Source organism: Phaethon lepturus, unplaced genomic scaffold, assembly GCF_000687285.1.
Source record: "Phaethon lepturus isolate BGI_N335 unplaced genomic scaffold, ASM68728v1 scaffold20347, whole genome shotgun sequence".
Taxonomy (NCBI): Eukaryota; Metazoa; Chordata; class Aves; order Phaethontiformes; family Phaethontidae; genus Phaethon; species Phaethon lepturus.
Window position 1 is genome coordinate 1 of NW_010552765.1, and position 21580 is coordinate 21580.

General features: G+C 38.5%; 1 protein-coding gene and 2 non-coding genes across 3 annotated transcripts; 1 reads left to right on the forward strand and 2 right to left on the reverse strand.

Moving 5' to 3' along the window:
• Positions 1–342: 342 nt before the first annotated feature.
• Positions 343–15901, forward strand: NARF (nuclear prelamin A recognition factor). The gene is made up of 10 exons (XM_010291329.1): positions 343–444; positions 1456–1599; positions 3057–3189; positions 4453–4587; positions 9561–9679; positions 10551–10680; positions 11368–11440; positions 14115–14252; positions 14615–14772; positions 15359–15901. The coding sequence occupies exons 2-10, from the start codon at positions 1525–1527 to the stop codon at positions 15598–15600; spliced, it is 1203 nt and encodes a 400-aa protein (XP_010289631.1). The 5' UTR covers positions 343–444; positions 1456–1524; the 3' UTR covers positions 15601–15901.
• A 4527-nt stretch (positions 15902–20428) lies between these two features.
• On the reverse strand, positions 20429–20500 carry TRNAQ-UUG. Its single transcript has one exon. It is a non-coding gene; the product is annotated as a tRNA-Gln (tRNA).
• Positions 20501–21138: 638 nt separating this feature from the next.
• On the reverse strand, positions 21139–21210 carry TRNAQ-CUG. Its single transcript has one exon. It is a non-coding gene; the product is annotated as a tRNA-Gln (tRNA).
• Between the last annotated feature and the right edge of the window lie 370 nt (positions 21211–21580).

A 21580-nucleotide genomic window follows, 5' to 3' on the forward strand; every position in this document is an offset into this window, starting at 1 on the left:
TGGAGAAGTACCGAGCGGCGCTGCCGTCGGGTCACGGCCCTTTGCCTCGCGTGGAGCCGTCACGTAAGCAGTCGCGACATGTACGCACGGCTTCTGTGCTCGGTTTAATCTTCCCCTTGGGATTAAATGAAAAAAAAACCACCCTCGGAACTGTAAAACTGATGAATAAGTGAATTTCCGAGGAATTATTTTCACCGTAGCAAATACACTTTTGAGAACAAGGCATTGCATATAAAGATGTAGATGTAGTGCTGCCGAAAAGAGCTGCGTTACCTTCTACTAATACAGACAGCTCTGCAAAGGTATTCTTACTGAAAGGTGAACGTGTTTCACGAAATACATGCGTTTGATGTTTTGTTTCAGGAATGCAGTAAAAAACAGAAAAATGATGATACGCAAAGCACATCTGTTGACGCACTGAGTTCAAGTGATGGTTTTGAAGAGGTAATGTTCCTTCTCAAAATTGTGATATGCTCTTATTTGTATTTTTATTTGTTGTGTACCCCAAAGGAGGTTATAAGTAGAGAACTTTCAAGTGCTAAATATAGCTCTAATCAACAAGCAGTTGTAAGCAATGATGAGCACTTCTAGACTTCTCATAATGTGAGAATCAAGAATCTTTTAAAAAGATGAAATAAAACCCCCCTTACTAAGCAAACATGAAACAGAAATTGAAGTTCTAAAAAGACTTTTTTTTAGTGTCAAAAGTCTTATATCAAGTCTTCAAAACAGACAGGGCTTGTAAGGACAAAAGAGGGGTTTTGGTAGTACAGGAGCACAAAATGTCTTATTTTTTATGTTAGATAAACTTACAGGTCACAGTTCTTCAACAGATAACTGTTTCCCTGGGAATGGGTTCTTAATTGAGGGATGTTTGTTTAATTTTTTTGCAAGTTGTCTGGTTATGTTGCACTTCTATCTGAGCATTCCTCCTTCCCACAGATAGGCTGCTAACGGTGTTATAGCCAAAAGTGTGAAACTCTTGATCTGACAGTAGATGTTCAACGTAACCGTAGGACTGCATTCTGTTTTACCTCATGGTAGAAAGCCAAAGCCATCTTGCTGTTAGAGGGGCATCCGGCTATTAAAAGAGGTTTAATAGTTGAAGTAAAAGTTTTAGCAGTTGCTCGGTAAGTTGATGGGGACTGTCAGCTCTGAAATGCAACGCAAATCAAGTTACTAGAACATGGACTAAAGGGCTAAATTTAGATCTGTGTTTACGCTTAAACGTTTTGCAGTTTCACAGTAATAATAGGAGCAGAGCCATGAAGAAGGATGGAACAAATTATTTTGATTACTTCTAAGTAATGTTGGATGTTATGCAAGTGTCATGGATTGTCTTGTTTTAAACAAAACAGTGACAGCATGTTTGCTCTTCAGCTGGGTCATTGCAGAGGTCTTGAAAACGGGTCGATCATTATTGAATACTTGTTTACTTTTTATTTCCTCCCCCAGAAAAATGAGTTTCATACATTGGCTAATGCTAAAATACTCCTTAGCGACTGCCTAGCTTGTGACAATTGCATGACATCAGAAGAAGGAGCCAGAGTTTTTCAACAGAATCAGAAGGAGCTCTTTCGTATTCTTAACCTGAATAAGGTAAAGTGGCACAAACAATAATACACTCTTTTCGGTGAGGAGGAGGCAATTACAGAATGGCTAAGCAACTTGATTTCCCAAGGCAGATAATGTGATTTGTCAGGATATACTTTTTCCAAAGAGGAAGTGAAAACTTCAGGCAAGATGAACGTTAAAGTACTTAAAATAATTTTGCACTAGAGATGCAAGATCACAGCACTTAACCTAAATGCTAGAGGAACGTTGCTGCACTTGCAAAAGTAAAGTTTTTGGAAAACTACCATCATTACTACCTCATTACTGTGATAACAAATTAGTCTGTGTTTCAGTGTTTACAAATACTCATACCTTGGTTACTAGGACTGTTCTGGATTTTTTTGGTGCAAATGTGTCCATATTTCAGTTCTGCTCCAGACTTCTGTGTCCTTACTTGGTATGCAAAAGCTACCAGAATTGATGGTTTTTCTTACATCTGTATATAAGTGTCAAAAATAAGAGGATTCATTAGATAGTGATTCAGTTTTCTTAGAACTAATTTACCTTTCCGTGCAGTATGATGTTGTTGTGCATGAGAAAAAGAGAAGAAAAGGGGAAAAAATCTTTTGGGTCACATGGGTCCTATTAAGAGAGCCTGAAGTCTACAATAGGGAGGCAGCTGGGTACCTTGATCAGAACTTCAGTGGACCAAAAGAGGACAGTGAGCACAGGAGGTGCTTTCCAGGTAGACAGGAGCTGTACTTGAAGGGTCATTATACAGCATTTAGGTTGTCTAGGTACAAGCTATGGTCTCTAACTTCTTTAGGGTGAGACTTGTCTGTGACGTAGTCCCAGTTTGTCTTCCAAGAGCTTGATTGGTGTGGCAAACTTCCCAATTAAAACACGAGATTCATTTTCAAGTAAATATCACAGTGGTCAGAGCTTTAAAATTGCAATACCATCTCAGATTTTTTTCAAAGGGTTCTTCGGTGCTATTTTGCACAGTTTCCCTCAACAACTTGAATGATAGAGACACAGGAGCCTTAACAAAGGATCACATCTGTAATTTGCTGGGTTGGATTTGTAACTTCAAATGCCAGTGATGTAAACATTAGTTTATTAATTTTTAAACATACAGCTTTTTTCATATTTGCTAGAATGTTTCGTATTTCTAGAACGTCTCAGGTGCTGAATGTCTCTTAACTTTCCTTATGCCATTAGGAGAACAACCACAGAATTGTCCGAAGAGGGATGGATTTCCCTGAGTTACATAAAAGAAACATCTACAGATGATTAGAGATGAACGCTGACAGGATCAGAGAACAGCCTGTCCTGTCCTCAGGAAACTTGACAGTTGTTTCATAGGGGTTTTAATGATGTCGCCCGCTGAAGCACAGGACACTGAGGAGTAACTGCAGGAGTGGAGAAGGGAGGGGAAGTAGGGAGCCTTACCCTGTTGTAATTGCATACTGTATTTGCTTTGTTTTTGTTTTGTTTACCAGAAATGTGATACCTCAAAACACAAAGTGTTGGCAGTGTCTGTATGCCCTCAGTCATTGCCTTATTTTGCTGCTAAATTCAATCTCTCTGTGAATGATGCAGCCAAGAGACTCTGTGGTTTCCTCAAAAGTCTCGGTAAGTTTGGGTTTGTTATGTTGGTGGAGCAGAAAGGAGAGATTATTTTAGGTTTTTGCTTCCTCAGCAGAATTCTTTGTTATGCAGTCATAAAGTGCCATTGCACAACCTAGTTTAGAGTTTGAAATATGCACTCTGTGATATTAATGACTGTGCACCAGTATGATGTACACCAGTTTCAGAAATGGCTTGGAGGTATTACCATGTTGATAGTAAAGGTCACAGAACAGAAGGACATTGTGGAGCTGTCCTCAAAACCTTCACTACCAAGAAGACAGGGAGGATTTGGTCATGAGCTTCAATGAGATTTCCCCTTATTTTGTAATTTGAGGGAGGAAGGAATTCTTACCCTAAATGCTTTCCAGTCCTTTTGACAGATTATATCTCTAGAAGATTCTCAGTTCTGGATTTTTTGTGTAATTTGAAATTATATGCAAGAACTGTTGTATCTGCCTATTTTATGTTAAAGCTGTATCTTTTGCTCTTTTTATATACAAAGTTTTATTTAAAAAACAAAAAACACTTTGTCTGTAGTTTTGGGATATTTTAATGTACTTGGGGAAGGAAGGAAAAGGACAGTAATAAACCTATAAAATGTTTCCTCCCTTGTATTAATTTTTCATGTTTTTTATGCATGTCTGTACTCAGTATATTTTCTTAATCTGAAAGGAATGCTAAGTTCTGGTGGGCCCCAGTTTTCTTAGAATGCGTTAATTATCTATGCCTCACTTGTAGCAGGGACGTGCTCAGTATTACGTAGGCGTGTAGGAAGTGAGTTGCTAAACAGGCAGATGGAAGGTCTCTGCTGTGTTGTTGATATGCTTGTGTACCTTTGCACACAACTTCAGCAATGGAGGATATGCCTCTTAGCTGGATATTTTTTTTGTGGATAATGATATGTGACTTCGGCATGTCTTGAAAAGAGTCACTGCATATAAGCCAGGAGTTGCAAGATCCCATTCAATTAAACAAAAAGCAAATACGTGCTTAATGCCAAGCTTCTTATAAGGAAGCAGACAACTATTGGAAGCGTTGCTAGTCAGCATTAGCAAGTTGGTGCTCCTTTTAAATTCATGACATAGAAGATAGCTTTTCAGTGTATGGCTTTTATTTTTTACTCTACTGTTTGTGAAAATTTGAAGAGGGGAAAGAATATACCCGTTGGTCCTCCAAGATTCACTATAGATCTGAAACTTGGAAAGAAACCTGTGAGAAGGAAAACCATTCTAGTAATGCCCTTTTCCGTACTGCTTTCTTTCATAGGGGTGCATTATGTATTTGACACCACTATAGCTGCTGATTTCAGTATCCTGGAGAGCCAGAGGGAATTTGTGCAGCGGTATCAGCGGAGGAACCAGGAGGAGCATGCCTTACCGATGTTTGCCTCTGCTTGCCCTGGTGAGAACTGATTTATTCAACCTTCCTGCACACCAGCCTAGTCTCACAGGAACGATGAAGCAGCTAAGGAAAGGGTGGTTTCATCTGGGAGCCTTACATAACTTAGAGCATTTTGGCTTTGCTTTTGAGAGATACCAAATATTGCACATAGTACTTAATACCAGTAGCGCTGATCATCCTGAGTGCATTTCAGTGCATTGCTAGATGGGCTTGTTTTCATGGGCTGTTGGGAGAGCGTAATTTGTTTCCAACAAGTGTCATCAGCTTTCCTGTGTGTAAGCGAGGTGCTACAGCCATAAACATGAACGATGCAGTCAAAGACAGGCATGATTGTGCTGGGTAAGGCATGTGCTAATTCAGTGTAGGGTCTTAACACAGTCAGATACAAAGGTTGCAATAAATTCACTATCTGCATGTTACAGTTGTCTTCTGTTGGAGCTCTGTAAAAGGTGAGGAGTGTAAATTCTATTGTTGCTCCTAAAAAAAAAAAATAACCCAAAACAAACCAACCCACAAAAAAAAACCCAAAACCAAAAAACCAAACCAAAACCTTGCTGTAGTCCACAGCCTCTGATAATACAAAGAACCTGAACTACTGATTTCCTGTGCTAGTGTTTATATGTGGTATTTATTAGTCAGTTGTATTTGCCATCACTTCTATAAAAGAAGCATATATTACATCTGCGTCTCTGGATAATGAAACTGAGGTAGAGAAGCACTGAGGTTTAGTGCTTTGCGTAAGACCTTAGGAGAAATTAATCGGAATTAAGGAATTAGTGGCTGCTGCTTGTGTGTCCAGACCACAAAGTTTAATATGGTCTTTCCTCCTTGAAAAGGATCTTTAAAGAACTTTGCTGACTGATATAATTAAATCACAATGTCCATTATCTTAAGGAAAGTTTTGAACTTGCCACTTGACCCTTGGGGAAAGTAGCAAGTGACATTACCCTTAATGACTGTGAGGTGGTTATGTCTAACACTGACAAAATAATTCCCGCTTGAAATGTCAGACTTGACTCATTAAATGTCTCCCTTCTGAGAATTTTGCACCTGAGAACTTGTTCTGTTATGAACAGAACCTTCACTTAATCACAACTGAAAAGATGTAGAACATTTGCTCACTGTTTAGTTTTTCCATTTGTTAGCACAGCATCATTTCAGTTTAAGTCATATTCCTAAAAAGGTATCAAAAAGGGGTAAAAGTAACTCCTTTGCCTAACCCCCCCTCAACTCCACCCTAGTAAGTTCATAGTGTTGCTTTTCAAAAGGCTAATAAAAATAAAAAAATATTTCTTTCTGGATTGGAAATAACTTCATTGGATTGCATTCTTTAAAGAAATATTACAAAGACAGTGAGAGTAAGCGTTTGGTGATCCTCAGAATCTGCTGTTGTCAATTATTTGAAGTTTAAATACTGCTATTAAATTATTCTTGTACTTTTGTTCTGTGTATTCTCTAGAAGAAGTATCTCGGTTACATTATGTAGTTCCTAAAGTGTATTATGAGGGAAAGTCTCTTTTTTTTTCTCCTGTTACTATTACCTCCTATCTTCAGGAGCAGACATCCTATATGTTGCTTTTTTTCATGTAAAACCTGTGAAGTTGAAACAACTCTATTGCTTAGCTTTGTCTTGTTGTACGTGGCTTATTTAAAATTCAAAACCTGAGGATTTCTTTTATAACTTCTTCTGAGATAATTTTAGTTTTCTTTGTCTAGAAACAGAGCTCAGATTATCTGCTGCTCTCATTGGAAATATTTTAAAATAGTTAATGGAGGACTTTCTTATTGTTGTCTGTTCTACAAGAGATTGATTGTTTTCCATGCTAGTTATGGTGTTAGCTATCTGCTGTGGTACAGATGTTAGCAGCAGCATGGGTGCTTTCCATTTCTGGAAAACTGAACTGCAATATCACTGTAAACCAGTTCTGAAAACATATGGTATTTCATTGCCATTGACAGCAATTACAGACGCCCCCGTGATCAGTCATGTTTAAAGTAAGGTTGTTCACTGTGTTTCCTGATTTTAATTGCCTGAGTGCATTTTCTGTTCCTCATTCTCCATCCTCTCTCTACCCCCAGATTACATAAATTTGTCCCAGAACTGTTGCTTACTTGGGTGTGTTTATGAAAAACTGGTTTTTATATAGCTCTGTAGATAGAAGGTCAATGTGAACTCAAGTATAACTGCTTTACTCTTACTTATCTTTGGGTGTAACTTTCCACAGAAATATCAACCTCTGCAGGAGTGGTCTGTGGTGTAACATTTACCATGAGCAAAAGACTATAACCCATATAGTCCCAGAACCTGATAAAAGAACATTTTATTGTCTCTGACTTAATTGTTCTTGCCTTCTGCTGCTCTCTTAAAAGATTATTTTTTTGGTTTTTGTTTTGTGTTGAAAGCACAACAGTGTAACTACTGACTTTGTATGTAATATCTCAGAAGTAATCAGTTCTCTTCCTTCATTGGCCAAACTGGTAAGCACCATGAAGCACTTGCTCTGGCAACCAGTCAGTATTTTTAAAGCATTGCCAACCTATGAACTCCTAGAACAGGTCGACGGGGCAGGCTTACAGCATAAGTAGGAAGAGTGTAACTGTTGAGGATTCAAATGCTTTTGTCCCAGACAACTAAACTGATCTCCTTTTACAGGAATGGGGTTTTGCAGTAGCAAAAGTTTTCTTAGTTTACCTGCACTTTATACTGATGCATAGATATTTACGGCACATGTCTTTGTGATCTTCTCATGATAAACCACTAAGAATAACGTGTTCTGCAGTACCTTTGTAAGAACTTACACAGTGATTTGTAGGGGTTTCTTCTTGTTCTTTGCTAACACAAACCAACAAGTGGCTGAGAATCTGAATGAATTTATGAAGGGTATAGGTCTGTATGGGTACAGATGTACATTGATATAAGAACTGGGTATCTTGGGCTTCCTGTAACTGTGGCTCTGGAATTGAGCCCTGTTGATAAGTAGGCAGAAACAGCTAGTGCGTGTGTGAAGTGCAGATAAATGCCTCGTATTGCTCATTCACCAAGGCTGCTTGTATAATTAAACAGTGACTAATGGTTATTGTGGAGCTGGAACTACTAGACTCTTGTTCCGTCTATTGTAAGGAAAGAAACAATTTAAGAAATTGCTTTGGGCAATACCTGCCAGAATTCTCTTAGGATTTAGTGAAATTTCCTTATAGTTCCTGACTGCAATATCTAAAACGTTCCAATTCTGAAAACTAGCCTCGTAGCAAGAGTGCTCTGGGGATTAATGGTAATCATAGTTGCAGTATAAGGGAAGGGCCTTCCAGAAATGCTGCTAAAGTACAAGGCAGAATGTTTTTCACAACTGTCCTTATTTTGTTTGAAGCAGTTTTTGTTCTATTTTGACAGCACTTGAGACTAAAGCCATTTGAGAAATAGGATATACAATGCTAATTGGCCTTTGTATCAAGCACCAAGAAATTAATGTCCTTTGTTGCAGGTAATATCTTGGACTTAAACTCCTGGTTGAAGTTGGACATTAAGCAAACTTCTTACTCAGAACTTCTAGCAATTCAGTACAGTCTTGACATGTAGATCTATAGTCCTTAGCTTTTTCTACAACAGAAATGAATGCTTGTTAAAGATCATGTATGTCTCTGAGACTTTCCATGGAGACCAGTATCTGTTAATCGTGAAGTCTGTACATTAACAACAATTGGGAATACTAAACAGCTGGAGGATCCTCATGTTTCTCTAATACTTACACTTTCTCATTTTCATCAGTCAAATTTCATTACAGTGGGAAAAGCATTTCTCTGCCATAGAGAGACAACCATCTGAACACCACTTGGATTCCAGTTTTGTGCTGTTGTTGGCCTTTATGGCAGTGTTCTGACTTACACATGTGTAAACACCTGGTAATGTTTTAATTTCAAGCTTAAGAACTAACCTACAGGTTTTACGTTTCCTGGCAAGCATGTACTTCACAGCAATTTTTCTCTTTTATGTAAACACTAATCTGTTGTTTGAAGATAGAAGACTTAAATGTGGTATTTTTCACTAACTTCTTAGCACCAAAAGCAACACACCTCCCTAGAAGGCTAGGCCTAAGACTTCTGCACAATTTAGGCATGCGATTCTCAGTTCATGTAGGTGAAGCAAGAAGTTCCCTGTCCTTGCTGTGAAAGATGCTGGGCGGTTGTTTTCAGTAAGAGTTGCAATGCTGAAGACAGAATTGCACACCCTAAATATCTTAATCTGCTCATTTGTCAGTTCCTGTTCTGGAAGGTGGGGAACAAAAGAACTGCCCTGGGTATTGGGGTGCTGTGAATAGCCTGTCCCAGCTGAAATGCTGAAGGAGTCGGGTGAAAGGGAGGGGGAGTCCTGCGTAGTTAAGAACGTTGAATGCAGGGAGATTTCAGTTGACTACTTTGTGTGTGGGTGTGGAGGGGGGCTGTGGGGGCGGGGGGGGGGAAAAAAAATACTCTAACAATAGTAAAAGAAGCCATTTTTTTTCCAGGCATAATCCATGTGCATCTTGTGGTAATGCTTTCATGTGACACTTCTGTTCTAGAGGAGGCAAGCTGGGTGCACGGATATTAAATCTCAGGAAACAGAAGGTTACAGTTAAGCAGCTGAACAGAGTACATTTATTGTAGTATCTGGTGATCCAAGGGCTGAGGTCTAGAAAGTCAGCTTACTCTTTGTTAGCTGGGGTCCTGCTCTTTCTGCTTTGTTAAATCTATACATTAGAAAGGGTGTAATAGGTCATGAAGGTCACAGTAGCTTCTAGGTGTAGAATTAATGACCCTTTGAGTTACTGATAGCCGACTGTAAAGCATTATAACAGAATCTTGAGGTTTCCTACAGTTTCCAAGGTGGGGCTGCCAGCCTTACACAGAAATGTCCTGCCTACTGTGAAGGGGTCTTCATTTTCAAGAGCTGTTCTATAACTGCTGCCACTTTACTGTATGATTTTCTGTCATTCTAGGTTGGATCCGGTATGCTGAAAGGGTACTAACCAATCTTGTGACCTCTCACATTTGCACTGCAAAATCTCCACAGCAGATCATGGGTTCCCTGGTGAAGGGCTACTTTGCCAGGCAGCAGGTAAGTAATTCTGATTTATTTTTACCATTAGACTCTTCTATAAAGATGGGCTAGTAGGTTTTAATACTGAAATACAGATTGTGATAAAGCATCTTCTTGAATTGTTTGTCCTTTACTTGAATAATAAATGGTGCTCTGCTGCTATGCAAGTGTCCATGATAAGAAGAATGTACAGAGAACCTTATTTCATGCGGTGCAGTGTGAGCTGGCAGCAATCCGTGCGCTCCTAGTGCAACATGGATTTAGATGTTTATAGATAAAATTAAATCCAGGGTAGCTAAAGAGATTCTTGTTAAATGCTGCTTGTGTCGTTCTGCAGCACAGCCAAAACAAGAACAGAGGATAATAATGTAGAAATTGCCCTGTTATCTGGGATCAAAAAAAGCATTGTATTCTAGAAACTAACCTTTTTATCTTCTCAATTTTGTATGTTGAAAAAGTTGCTGTTGGTTTTACGTATGTAGTTAAATTTATGTAGTTAAATTTAACTGCATCCACATTATATAGGAAAGTATTTCTATCTCCATGTAGGTAGAGAAATATTGATGGACTTGCTGTGGATGAAAGTGAATAAGTGACAGCAAGAAAATACAATTCTGGAGTCCTGACTTGCATTCACTTTCTAAGGCAATCAAAAGCTGCAGAAAATGTGGTCTGAAGGAATAAGTAAAAGTTTCAGCCAGAAGACTGACTTCGGATATTTGTTGTTGATGCTTTGTGGACTTTGTGGCAGTCTTTAAATGTAATTGCTAGGGATGGATTGCTATCATTATCTGCATAGAGTTTATGATACTATTTTTGTCCTTATCATCCTTCAAGCTGTCTTTTGCTCTTCATGGAGTTCACATGTGCTCTCTTCCATTTTCCACAGAACTTGTCTCCTGATAAAATTTTCCATGTAATTGTGGCGCCTTGTTATGACAAAAAACTGGAAGCCTTGCGGGAAGATTTCTACACTGCCTTGTATAATTCACAAGAAGTTGATTGTGTCCTGACATCAGGTTAAATCTTCTATAAACTTATTGTTTATAAAGATACAAATGAATTGCCATTGTTAGAACAGCCTTTATGCCAGACTTTGCTTTTTTCAAGTCTGCTTTGGTTGTAACGTTGGCTTTTTTTCTACTTGAAAAATAAGTACAGGTTTTTGTGCTACTGGTAGTGTAGGTACTGTATAAGGAAATACTTTCCTTCTAAGTTGGTATTAATGAGAAAACAAGATTCAGGTATTTGTTTTTGTCAACCTCTTGAGAAAGGTAAGAGTTATGCAAATCCGTATTAAAAATCATTGTCTTGTTTGTCTATGGTCATTACTTAATCTCCACTGGGATTATCCATAACATCCCAAATGCATGGCACCAGTGGCTTTTTGGTGTGGCTCTTGTCTTTAAGCTTAATGCCCAAACTACGTATCCTCCTGTTTCCCATGCAGTGTAGAAACGTCTTCAAAACCTTACCTAACAGAAAGGTTAAGGATAGCATTATGCAAAGTTTGGAGCAAGAGGAAGGCTCTTTTCTTCAGGGCTGGAAGTGTGAGGCTTTTCAGTTACTGGAGGGAACTGCCTCTTAAGAATTAGAGAATGTGACTGTAAGCACAATAGGTATTGGGATATTCATCTCTTAAACAGAGGCACAGCATGTGCATTTTGCTTTGTGCTGAAAGTAAAATGTCATATGTTTTCCTACAGGTGAAATTGTCCAAATAATGGAACAGAAAAATGTGTCTATGAAAGATGTGACTGAAGTAGCTGTAGATAGTTTGTAAGTAGTTTTGTTGTGGATTGCTTCCTTATTTTAATGACAAATGACAAAACCTTAGAGCACGTTCAAAGTAATGGTGTGGGGTTTTTTTTGTTTTGTTTTGGTTTTTTTGTTTGTTTTGTTTTGGTTTTTGTTTTTTGTTTTTTTTTTTTTTAAAGAAAAAAAAGCCTGCATCAAAGCCTGAGTATACTAAAACCCCATCCTTTATATAGTGGCCAAACAACCCCAAAGTATTCTCTTAGATGTTCGTTGCTATATATAAAAGTAATACGAAACAGATAATGTAAGACTGTATATGCTGTCTACATAGAAAGAGGGTAATTTGAGGTAATGACCCCTATCTAGTGACTCCTTTAAAATTTATGATTTTTTAAAATTTGTGTAGCTCCTTACTTACTTTTTAACACAGTAATACTAGATTTGACTATATCAAGTTCATGACTTGCTAGTCATGTCCTGTGTCACTGTCTCAAGGTGTTGACTCCCTCCAGAGCTCTCTTATGCTTGAGCTTGTATAAAGCTGAACACTCTCATGAGCCCCTCTCCAAATGTCTGGCCTCACACAAAGATGCTGGGATACAGTCATGGGGTTGACCATCTGTTCTGTGCTTCCTGCTCAGAGCAGTATCTTGACAGTAAATTTCCACTTGCCCTAATGTGTTCATGTAGAATTGATTTGAAGTAGCACCCTTTCAGGAAATGGTAATTAATTTTTTTTTAATATACTGAAGACAGAAGTTAGTTTTTCAAGATTAGATAAAATTAAAACATGCTTTAGATGAAAATCACACAAAGCATTGAAGAGATTTTGTTTACTCACTGTATGACTGGCTCAAAAAGCAGCATGCATGTTGTTTTAATTCTCGGGCTTAGTTACAAAGGCTGGTCTCACTGCTTGCTGAGCTTTGTTCAAGTGTGACAGATGTTACTTGGTACCTTTCCAAAGTGGTGGTAGTGGAGCAATAAACATGCTTTCTTGCACAAAATAGAAAGCTCTGGAAATTTCTAAATATCCTCTTCACTTGGGTTAGTATCCTGCTTGCACCTTTCCTAGACTGGAGAAATTTAAGTGGTACAGTGGTAACAGTTTCAGAGCTGGTTTTGTAGTGTAGCCTCTGTGGTTACTTCTACCGATGGTTGCTGCACAGAATGAAAATTACATAAATAAAGTGCTTAAAGACAAAATCACATAGAGTTGGTAATTTATTTCTAGATCAGCCTATCCAATGAAAGAGCAAGCCTTTATTCAGAATATAGCTATGTTATTGGATCAATTTATGTTAATCTGATAATACTGGTTCACGCTGTGAGACCCGATGACATAGTTTTTGCTCTTCTGGGGTCTTAAGAGTAGATTTTGCAAAGGAATTTTTGGAACTTGAGCTCCTCTTCTTAAAATAAGTTCCAGCACAGAAGCAATTTGTGGTAAAATACTCAGTATTAAAAAAGTAGTGTGAACAAAGTAACTTGTGTTCAAGTTCTCAACTCACTTTTGTAGCTAGAGAATGCTAATAAATAGCAATTGGCTAAAATTAGGAGAGACATCGTGAATCAAAATCACCCAAAGTTATACGGAAAAAAGAAAAGTTGCAGTACTTCCTAAATAAATGCAAAGGTATGGCATAGAGGGGACAGACATACTAAATTTGTAAACTTCAGCTCTTTAGTGATTAAAATGTTTCTCTGTCATTATTACAACTTCAGCATTATTTATTTTTTTAGTAAGGTGTTTACTGGGGTAATTTTCCCTTTGGTTTTGTGGTTGAATGCTGTGCTCAGACTGCTGCTCAGGCAAGAGCTAGCAGTATAGGCCAGGAAAGGTCATGTCTGGATGTTCTGGGAAGAAGGTAATTTGGACTATAACTAGAGAGGCTTTTACATGTAAGAGCAAAGGACATATCTGTCCATTCGCTAATCTGAAGACGAGTCTCTCTTCCTGAAAGTAGCATTACCACACACCCCTATCGATTTCTCCTTTGCCAGAAATGAACATGAGCCTGTAGTGCTGCAGTCTTTGGCGATCACCAGCACGCACCCCAGTACGCTCTGTGCTACAGCCACTTGTGCTTATCAGTGCTCTGTTTTTAATTGAGGCACAGGTGAACCTACAGGTTAATGCTGTGCCTGTTGGATATGATCTCACTAATTTGCTTTCCTGAACTATAGTGTAGCACTTAAAGGTACAGTATTCTAGCCTGGCTGCAACTGTACTGATTTGGTGTTATTTTAGTGGCACAGTGTTACAGACTCTGACAAACAGTTCCTGGAGCAGGACCTTTTTTTGTGACCAAAGGCTCATAACATCTGAAGTACTTCTACATTCTCACAGGCTGAAAACTATATCCCCCCTCACAATGTCTCGTGAGCAGTGAATGGCTGTTAACCAAGCCTTTATGCTGTGCTGAATGTGCGTTCTTACAAATTACTGTTGTTCAAGGCTTCTGAATGTGGAAAGCTGCATCCTACCCCCACCTTACTGCTGTCCTAAACTGTTTGTTTAGGGTTTTTTAAATCTGTAATAAATAAAAATGTTAATATGTTCTCGCTGTATATTTGCTGCTATAAAACTCTTTTTGGCTTTTGGGGGGAGGGACAGAGAAGGGATAAAACATGATACTTTTTACTGAAGTGAAGGAATGAAATTTTGGAGTTGATCTTTCTGTTGTTTTCTAAGGTTTGGTGAAATAAAGGAGGGTGATGTAGTAAGGCATGATGGGAAGAGATCCGATGGTTACCTGGAGCACATTTTTAAACATGCTGCGAAGGAGCTTTTTGGCATGGATGTCAAAGAAATCACCTACAAAGCATTAAAGTAAGCTAAAAGTTTTGTACCCTTGTTATGTAGGGTGGGCTACATTAGTGAACCCTAATGTAGTTATTGCTAACCTGGCTCATTTGCTGATAGGCAGTTACATATTGTAAACCTGTAAATTTGTTGCTGTAAAGTAGCTCCTGATAGCTTTAATTTTATTAACAATTTACCTGCCCTTAAAAATTCTATTCTGAGAATTCTACCCCAACTTCTGCTTAACTTGGTTTAGACACTGGAAGAGTTTGCCTTATCACTGTTAGCCTTGTTCTGCTCTCTTTAGAGCATCTGAATACAAACTGACACAGTTGGATCGTCCCTTTGGTAATGGAGGGGTTTAAAATGTTCTCTGTGTATCTTTATAGGAACAAGGACTTTCAAGAAGTTACCCTTGAAAAGGATGGTGAGACAGTGCTGCGTTTTGCAGCAGCTTATGGCTTTAGAAATATCCAAAACATGGTTCTGAAGTTGAAAAAAGGAAAGTTTTCCTACCATTTTGTAGAAGTCCTTGCCTGCCCAGGAGGTAGGAATAATTGTGGATCCACAGTTGTTCTGCACGCATGCGTTGAATCTCAAAGGAAGGTTGTCTTATGGACAGGCCTTTAATTTCATTCTCTCTTGAGCCTCCTCTTAATAATCCAAAATGCTTGCTATTTAGTGAATGGTCCAGAACAGCAATTACATGTGCAGGGTTGGCTCAGAAATTGATTTGGTTTTCTAAAATTAACTACAATGTTACTTGTTCTTTTCTGACCTATAAAGAAGTAACAGCATGGCTCTTAACCATTATTTCAAACCTCAGAGGAGGTACTCTGAAATGGTGGTTGTCAAGGGCAAGGAAAGACAAGGAACATAATTAAGATCATAAAACCACAGAGAAGGCAGAGAAAGATTGTTGATATGGAAACCTCATTTACATTAAAGCTTTGTTGATATTGGAGTCACTTCAAGTAAATACAAATTCTAGCATCATGGGTTGCGTAGTTTATATAAAGAAACAACTTCATTCTTTAGAGAAGTATGGGAAAAAAAGCTCCAAGGTAATACAAATGTTCTCTTCATATCAAATCTTCATCAATCTTGTGGCTTTTTTTTTTTCCCCCCCTAAGGGTGCCTAAATGGAAAAGGTCAGGCACAAACTGAAGATGGAAAACCAGATAAAGCACTGCTTAACCAGATGGAAGAAGTGTATGCTGCAATACCTGTTAGACTTCCAGAAAGCAACATGCATGTACAAAAGATGTACCAGGACTGGCTGGAAGGTATGGACTCTAAGAAGGTCCAGGAAACTTTGCACACCAAATACAGTGCAGTAAATCAAACAGCAAGCAATCTGGATATCAAATGGTAATAAATCAAACTTGCAAAAGATTTGCTTAGGTTAGTTACAGATTCAGCACTGGAAACATTCTATGCAATTGCAGATGCTATGCACTAGCCGAGTGTATGAATGAGACGCTTCCTAATTGTGGATGATTATTTGTGAAGAACTATTGCTTTTTAAAAACAGAAAGAGAAGCCTCCAAAAGCCCTGGTTCCTGCCATTGTCATTTAACTTTTACTGTGTGTAATCTCCTGTGTGTAATGGATTTCTTATTCAAAAATGTGATCTTGCAAGGTACATAAGCACTTTCTGCCAGGTGCAGGGAGTGTGATTCCTGATAAAGCTACTCCCTGAAGTGAAGGGTTCCCTTCCCTTCACAAAACGGGCTCCCCCAAGAAAGTGACATTATTTCACCCCTACTCCTAGGGATGCAGTCCCTTTCATCATGGGAAAACAATCATCATGAGTTTCAATATTGTTGCAGTTTGTTGTGAAGTAACTTGGGATTTACTTGTCTTGTTAACAAAAAACCCCCTTTACAGGGACAAGTGTGTATGTGGAGAAGTGTAATGAATTTATGTATGCCTTCTATCCGTATCTTAACAAAAATTACTGAGTTCCAAACTAGAGTCACCATTGCTTACTGATGTAATATTTTTTAAGGAACAGGATGCTTTACAGAAAGCATAATTGGGAAACTAATGCTAAATGGTTACAATGCAATCTTTCATTAAAAATAGTTTGAAATAGGTTGGTTGGTACAAAAAGAGAACTTTTCTTTCCTTTTAGGTTTTCTTAGAAACTTGCAGCTAGGAAGAATGGTGCTGCTTACTTTGTGTGGCTTCTTTATGAGAGTGAAACATGCATATGCACTGTCACATGAGTATGTGCATACCACAACTTTGCTAGATTTGCTGAGCCAGACTTCATGCACTTTTATCCTCTCGTGTGTCAGTACACAGAACACCAGGTTGTTTTTTCATTTATCTCCATGTTGACAGACTTCTGTAAAAATAACTTCATGGAGTGCCTCTGAAAAAAATACTTAGCAATGCTTGTGAACTCATGAAAGTTTCTATCGTTGGCAACATGAATTTTGGTGCAGTTATGTTTCAGTATGCTGTAGAGGTTTCACTTAACAGACATCTTAAAGTGGTATTTGCATGCAGGTTTTTCTGCAACTTCATGAGTTGTCAGAGGGTTATTCAAGAATGTGATGGACACAAAAAAATCAAACTACTGCCAAACTTCTTCACATTTTCCTAGTAGCATCAGATTTGTTCATGATCAATGACTGTTTGAAGCTAGCAAAGTTTCAGCTTTCCTTTTCCAGTCTGAAAGTGGGGATGCGTGCTTTTGACCATTTCAGGCAGTGTTTGAATGAATCTTCTTGTAAATTTCTTAATATTACAACCGCTTGTACGAGTAAGGTCTAATACTGCAAAAACCTGTATGTATTTGAAATCCGCTTTTAACTTCAGCACAGTGGATGGGATAAAGGCATTGGTGAGGTCAGTGCAAGTTTTTGCATTGGCTGAACAGCAGAGGCTGAGGAGGAGAGAGACAGACTGAAGTATGTTACCCTGATGACAAGACATAGTTCTCTTAATGTGAAGCTGTTAATAAAATTGCAGCTTTCAATTGGACCTCCACCTAAATAACAAAACATATACTTTGAGGGATGTTTTCTTTCAAGTGCACATGAATTTAATTACTGTGCTACCTGAATGCATACAATGAGATTATGCCCATAAATTAGCCGTTGTTAAGTCGTTCCGTGTTGTAATAAAAACATACTTACGTGGTGCAATATCAGAACATCTACAGAAATCTACCTCTGTATAGGAAGGGAGTCCAGAAATCGTGGGAATACCTATGTATAGCTGAAACATTAATAAATGTCTGCTAAAGAAAGATGGTGGTGTTGCATGAAATCTCTGAACAGGTTACTTTTAGAAGCAACATCCAACTCTGTTGGTCTGATTTTTCTTTATCTGTCATGATTTCCTCCAAAAACTTCAACAGGATTATCTTGTAATAAAGTGGTCTTGTTCTGTTTGTATAGGCATATGTTTCTATGTATATATGGTTTATAGCTTGATGGCATGTTTAAATTATATTGCTTCAGTTCTTTGTATAGTACGCTTATTTTTTTAATGTGTGTATACTGGATGAAGTGGTACGAAAAAGTTGTTTGCTTTTCTGATGAAATCTTCACTAAACAACACAAGAGCTGCCTTGCTATTCTGAAAGGATACCCTTGAACTGTTCGTACAACTTGAAAATGCTCATCTTATGTAGGTGGCACTGCTGTAAATGTTCTCTTTTGCCATTATGCTTGCCTGTTGCACTGAAGAGCCTCGATTCCCATGGCGGTGGGAAGCCCTAGGAGTGGGCCAGTAGGTGAAATAAATCTGTATACCATATACTGTGCTCCCACTAGAAGGGAAATTGGTGGCCCAGTGCATAAAATAAACTTCTGCAGTTGAATTCAGCATTTCTTCCACCTACTCAAGTGTTTTAACCTGTTGAGATAGTAGCAATGTAAAAATCTAGTAGATTATTTGTCTGCCACAGTATTCTTTTTAAAGACAAGGAAGGCATCTAACTGGGCAGCTTTTAGTGGCTAGGTGGAATGTATGTATTATAACTAGTGACTTACAGTGACTGATACTTGTCCCTTTTTTGTCAGCTTTTGTTTTATAAGGCTTTTTGGAGTAAAACTGATTTTAAGTTTTTAAAGCCCTGTTCTTTAAGGTGCCAGTTTTCCCTTAACTGTAATAAATCTTACCCCCTCCACCTTCTTTCACTGAAATTGTATCAGAAAACCTTGTTGTGACTTCATATATAGTGAAAAACTTGCCTAAGATTTGATTCTGGCTTTTAAAGCTACAGTTGGGAAGTCTGTCGTTGACAATACATGTTTCTAGACACACTTTCTGAAACTACAGCATTACTTAGTACCCTGATATGATTTTTGGCAACTAATAATTTTCATTGCTACTGCCTTTTCAGCAATGGGAAAAGTCCCTAGTGTGGTCACAGCCATAGTGCTTTACTTTTCAGTTGAATGTTCTGCTGAGACAATCTTGTCTCTAGATGATTTTTAGAAAAGACTAAATTGGAAGGGTTGTGGGAAAGTAACTGTAAATGCTAAATTTGGAAATTGTCTTGGGGTATTACTGACTTGAGCATATCAAGTGCTTGATACCTTGGGTTATAGTACTTTATTCTGAGACTGCTACAAGGGATATGTGTTGTGAAGTACTCTTGCTATGCCTTCTCCAGCAAGTTTGCCTCAGCCACAGCACCTTGTGTTTGTCCGCTATAGTTAATGAACATGGACAGACGTGGGCTATGCTATCACTTAGAATAATCGATATATCTGTATGCAGCAGTCTCAACTGGATTATATTTGGATAATTTTCAATTGCCTAAATTTTGGTGCTTTGTATTCAAATGGAGCATGACCATCAGTTGTCCTAAATAAATCTTGATACTGAATTATGTATGGGTTTTGTCTTATTCCATATAAAAGCTTAACTCTTCAAGTACACTTTGTTTTAACATACATCTTTGGTGAATTTAGCGTGAATACTTAGTAAGTCTGTAACAGTAATACCGTATCGGCTATTTATGAGTATTCTGGATTACAGCTACACTTCAAACTGTGATAAATAGAAGGAGCAAGTTGCTGGGTAGCAGTAGGAAATGGTAATTTGCTCTCTGGAATTGTAAAATAATATATTGAATCGTTGCAAGGCAGACAAGCATCTCATGGCTTGAAAGCTCTCTTACCTGGGAAGAATGATGTTGCTGGATGAAGCCAGTCTATGGGGGTTGACTAGTTATGCTGAAGTTTACTATATACAGTTATTTAAAAGACGGGTGCACAAGGAACAGTAAAGATACTTGTTTGTGTGTAACCTGATACAAACGCAGTTGGGGAAAGGATGAAAATTAGCCCCGACATAGAAGAGAGAGATATTTTTCAAAAATTGTGCAAAAATTTCTTTAATGAATTTAGCACACATTTTCATAAATTCCCTTGAACAGTTAGGACCCCAACTGCCACAAAACAATGACTAGACCTGAAGGTGGTCTGTATTTTTTTTCAAGGGACAGTAAGGAGTGGTTATCTGGCCAGAGGAAAAGGAGGAGGAGCTGATCTTCAGGTTGGCACAGAACAGAGATGTTCCTGTTGCTGTCTAAACCAAGGACTACTAAGCACAGGTTTTGAGGAGGGGAGCCAAGATGTTAAGATGTCCTTAGCTACTCTTGAAAAGAAAAATGAGTAATGATTTGTGTCAGCGAAGTAGAGATAATACCCATTTAAACTGTGCAGAGTCGATCTGTGAGATTAGGCCCATTCTGAAATGGTTGCATTTCTGTCCTCATCTTCCAAGGGAATAGCTGGGTGCCCCTGAAGAATAATGTCCAAATTCTGCACATTTACCTACTGAAAATCAGATTTTCCTCAGTGTGAATGACTTTGTTTTTCCCCCTCAAAAAAGACTGAAGATACATATAAAGCAACAGGAAAAAATAATTAAAGACCTAATTAAATTGTAGTAAAAACTATTTACAAATTAAAATCCTATTTTATCTTTTTGTCAAATGTATAGCTGTTCATACAACTTAAGAAAGCCAGGAATACTGTGATAGAGCCGTGGTCAAGGAAAACCCTTTAGCATTCAGCTCCTCGGGTTTTACCCCCGTTTTGGTCTGTCTGCGTTTTCACGTTGCACTTCATTTTTCCCTGTGAGGGATCACGATGTACGGAAAACTGCCTTTACTGAGCTCTTCTAGAGGCACGGACGTGTAAGGCCAAGGAAAAAAACGAAGATCGCGTGACAGGTTCTACCGAGATTTGAACTCGGATCGCTGGATTCAAAGTCCAGAGTGCTAACCATTACACCATAGAACCAGGTGGCGGCACTCGTTTCCGGGAGGCCGGAGAATAAATCTATAGCAAACAAATCCCGCCGCAAAAACACGCACTGCCCTTTCCCTCCCGCACCTCACCCGCCTGGCCAGGCCCTAAATATTCATCTTCATTCTGCTTTTCTGCAATATTCGTTGTCCTCGTGGTACAACGATCGCAAAGATGCAACGTCAGAAAGAAAAAAGGAAGAGTAGGAGGACATCTTGTTTCAGATCCATCACCCGGACGCTCACACGGGCACCCCAGGTCAGCAAGCTGCTCTTTGTAGTGCAGAATTCAGACCTGTGTTTCCACACAGGTTGTTCACAGCGCAGAAATAAAAAGAATTACTTACGTTTCAGTATACTGTGGCATGTCTGACATTTTTGAGAGAATTCGTGCAAGAATTTACTAACCTAGCTGCAATAATCTATTTATTTATAAGTAATAAATACAGGGGGGAAATCGATCAGGAAAACTCTATGGTTTGTTTCTCTTTCTCTTTTACTTTAAATGCGTATTTTAGGTACGACGGCATGTCAGTAGTTCATAGCATCCCAAAAGCCCATGAAAAACACTAAGTTTCCAGTAAATAAATTTGTCCACGGGCAAAAAAAAAAAAAACAAAACTGAAAAAACTTAGGTTCCACCGAGATTTGAACTCGGATCGCTGGATTCAGAGTCCAGAGTGCTAACCATTACACCATGGAACCGCCGAAAAAAAGCCCCCCAACCACTTCTATTGAGGGAACCTTAAAAGGAAAAAAGACAAAGTATTCTTTTCACAAGTTCATAAAGACAGTATCTGCTTTGCTTCTCTTGCATGTATTCTGCAGGTATTAATTCTATGTAAGAATTCTGCTGTTCATTTATGGCGACAGCACTGAAAACAATGCACACTTAGAAGCACCTTAGCATTAAACAAGATTGCTAACCTGTTCCTCAGATCATGTGATTTAAAGCTTGCCTGCAGACTTTCAATACGGTATGCACTGACTTTTACTGCATATTTGTATACTCGTTTTGCCTGCACGCGTTTTGGGCTGAGTACTTGCTTGCTATATTTGAGAAGAAGCAGGGACC

Excerpts from the sequence above, each read along its gene's own strand:
- NARF (XM_010291329.1), top strand. The coding sequence starts at position 1,525 with ATGACATCAGAAGAAGGAGCCAGAGTTTTTCAACAGAATCAGAAGGAG. Across the intron at positions 1,600-3,056 it reads GTATTCTTAACCTGAATAAG|AAATGTGATACCTCAAAACA; the intron begins GTAAAGTGGCAC and ends TTTGTTTACCAG. Across the intron at positions 11,441-14,114 it reads GAAGTAGCTGTAGATAGTTT|GTTTGGTGAAATAAAGGAGG; the intron begins GTAAGTAGTTTT and ends TTGTTTTCTAAG.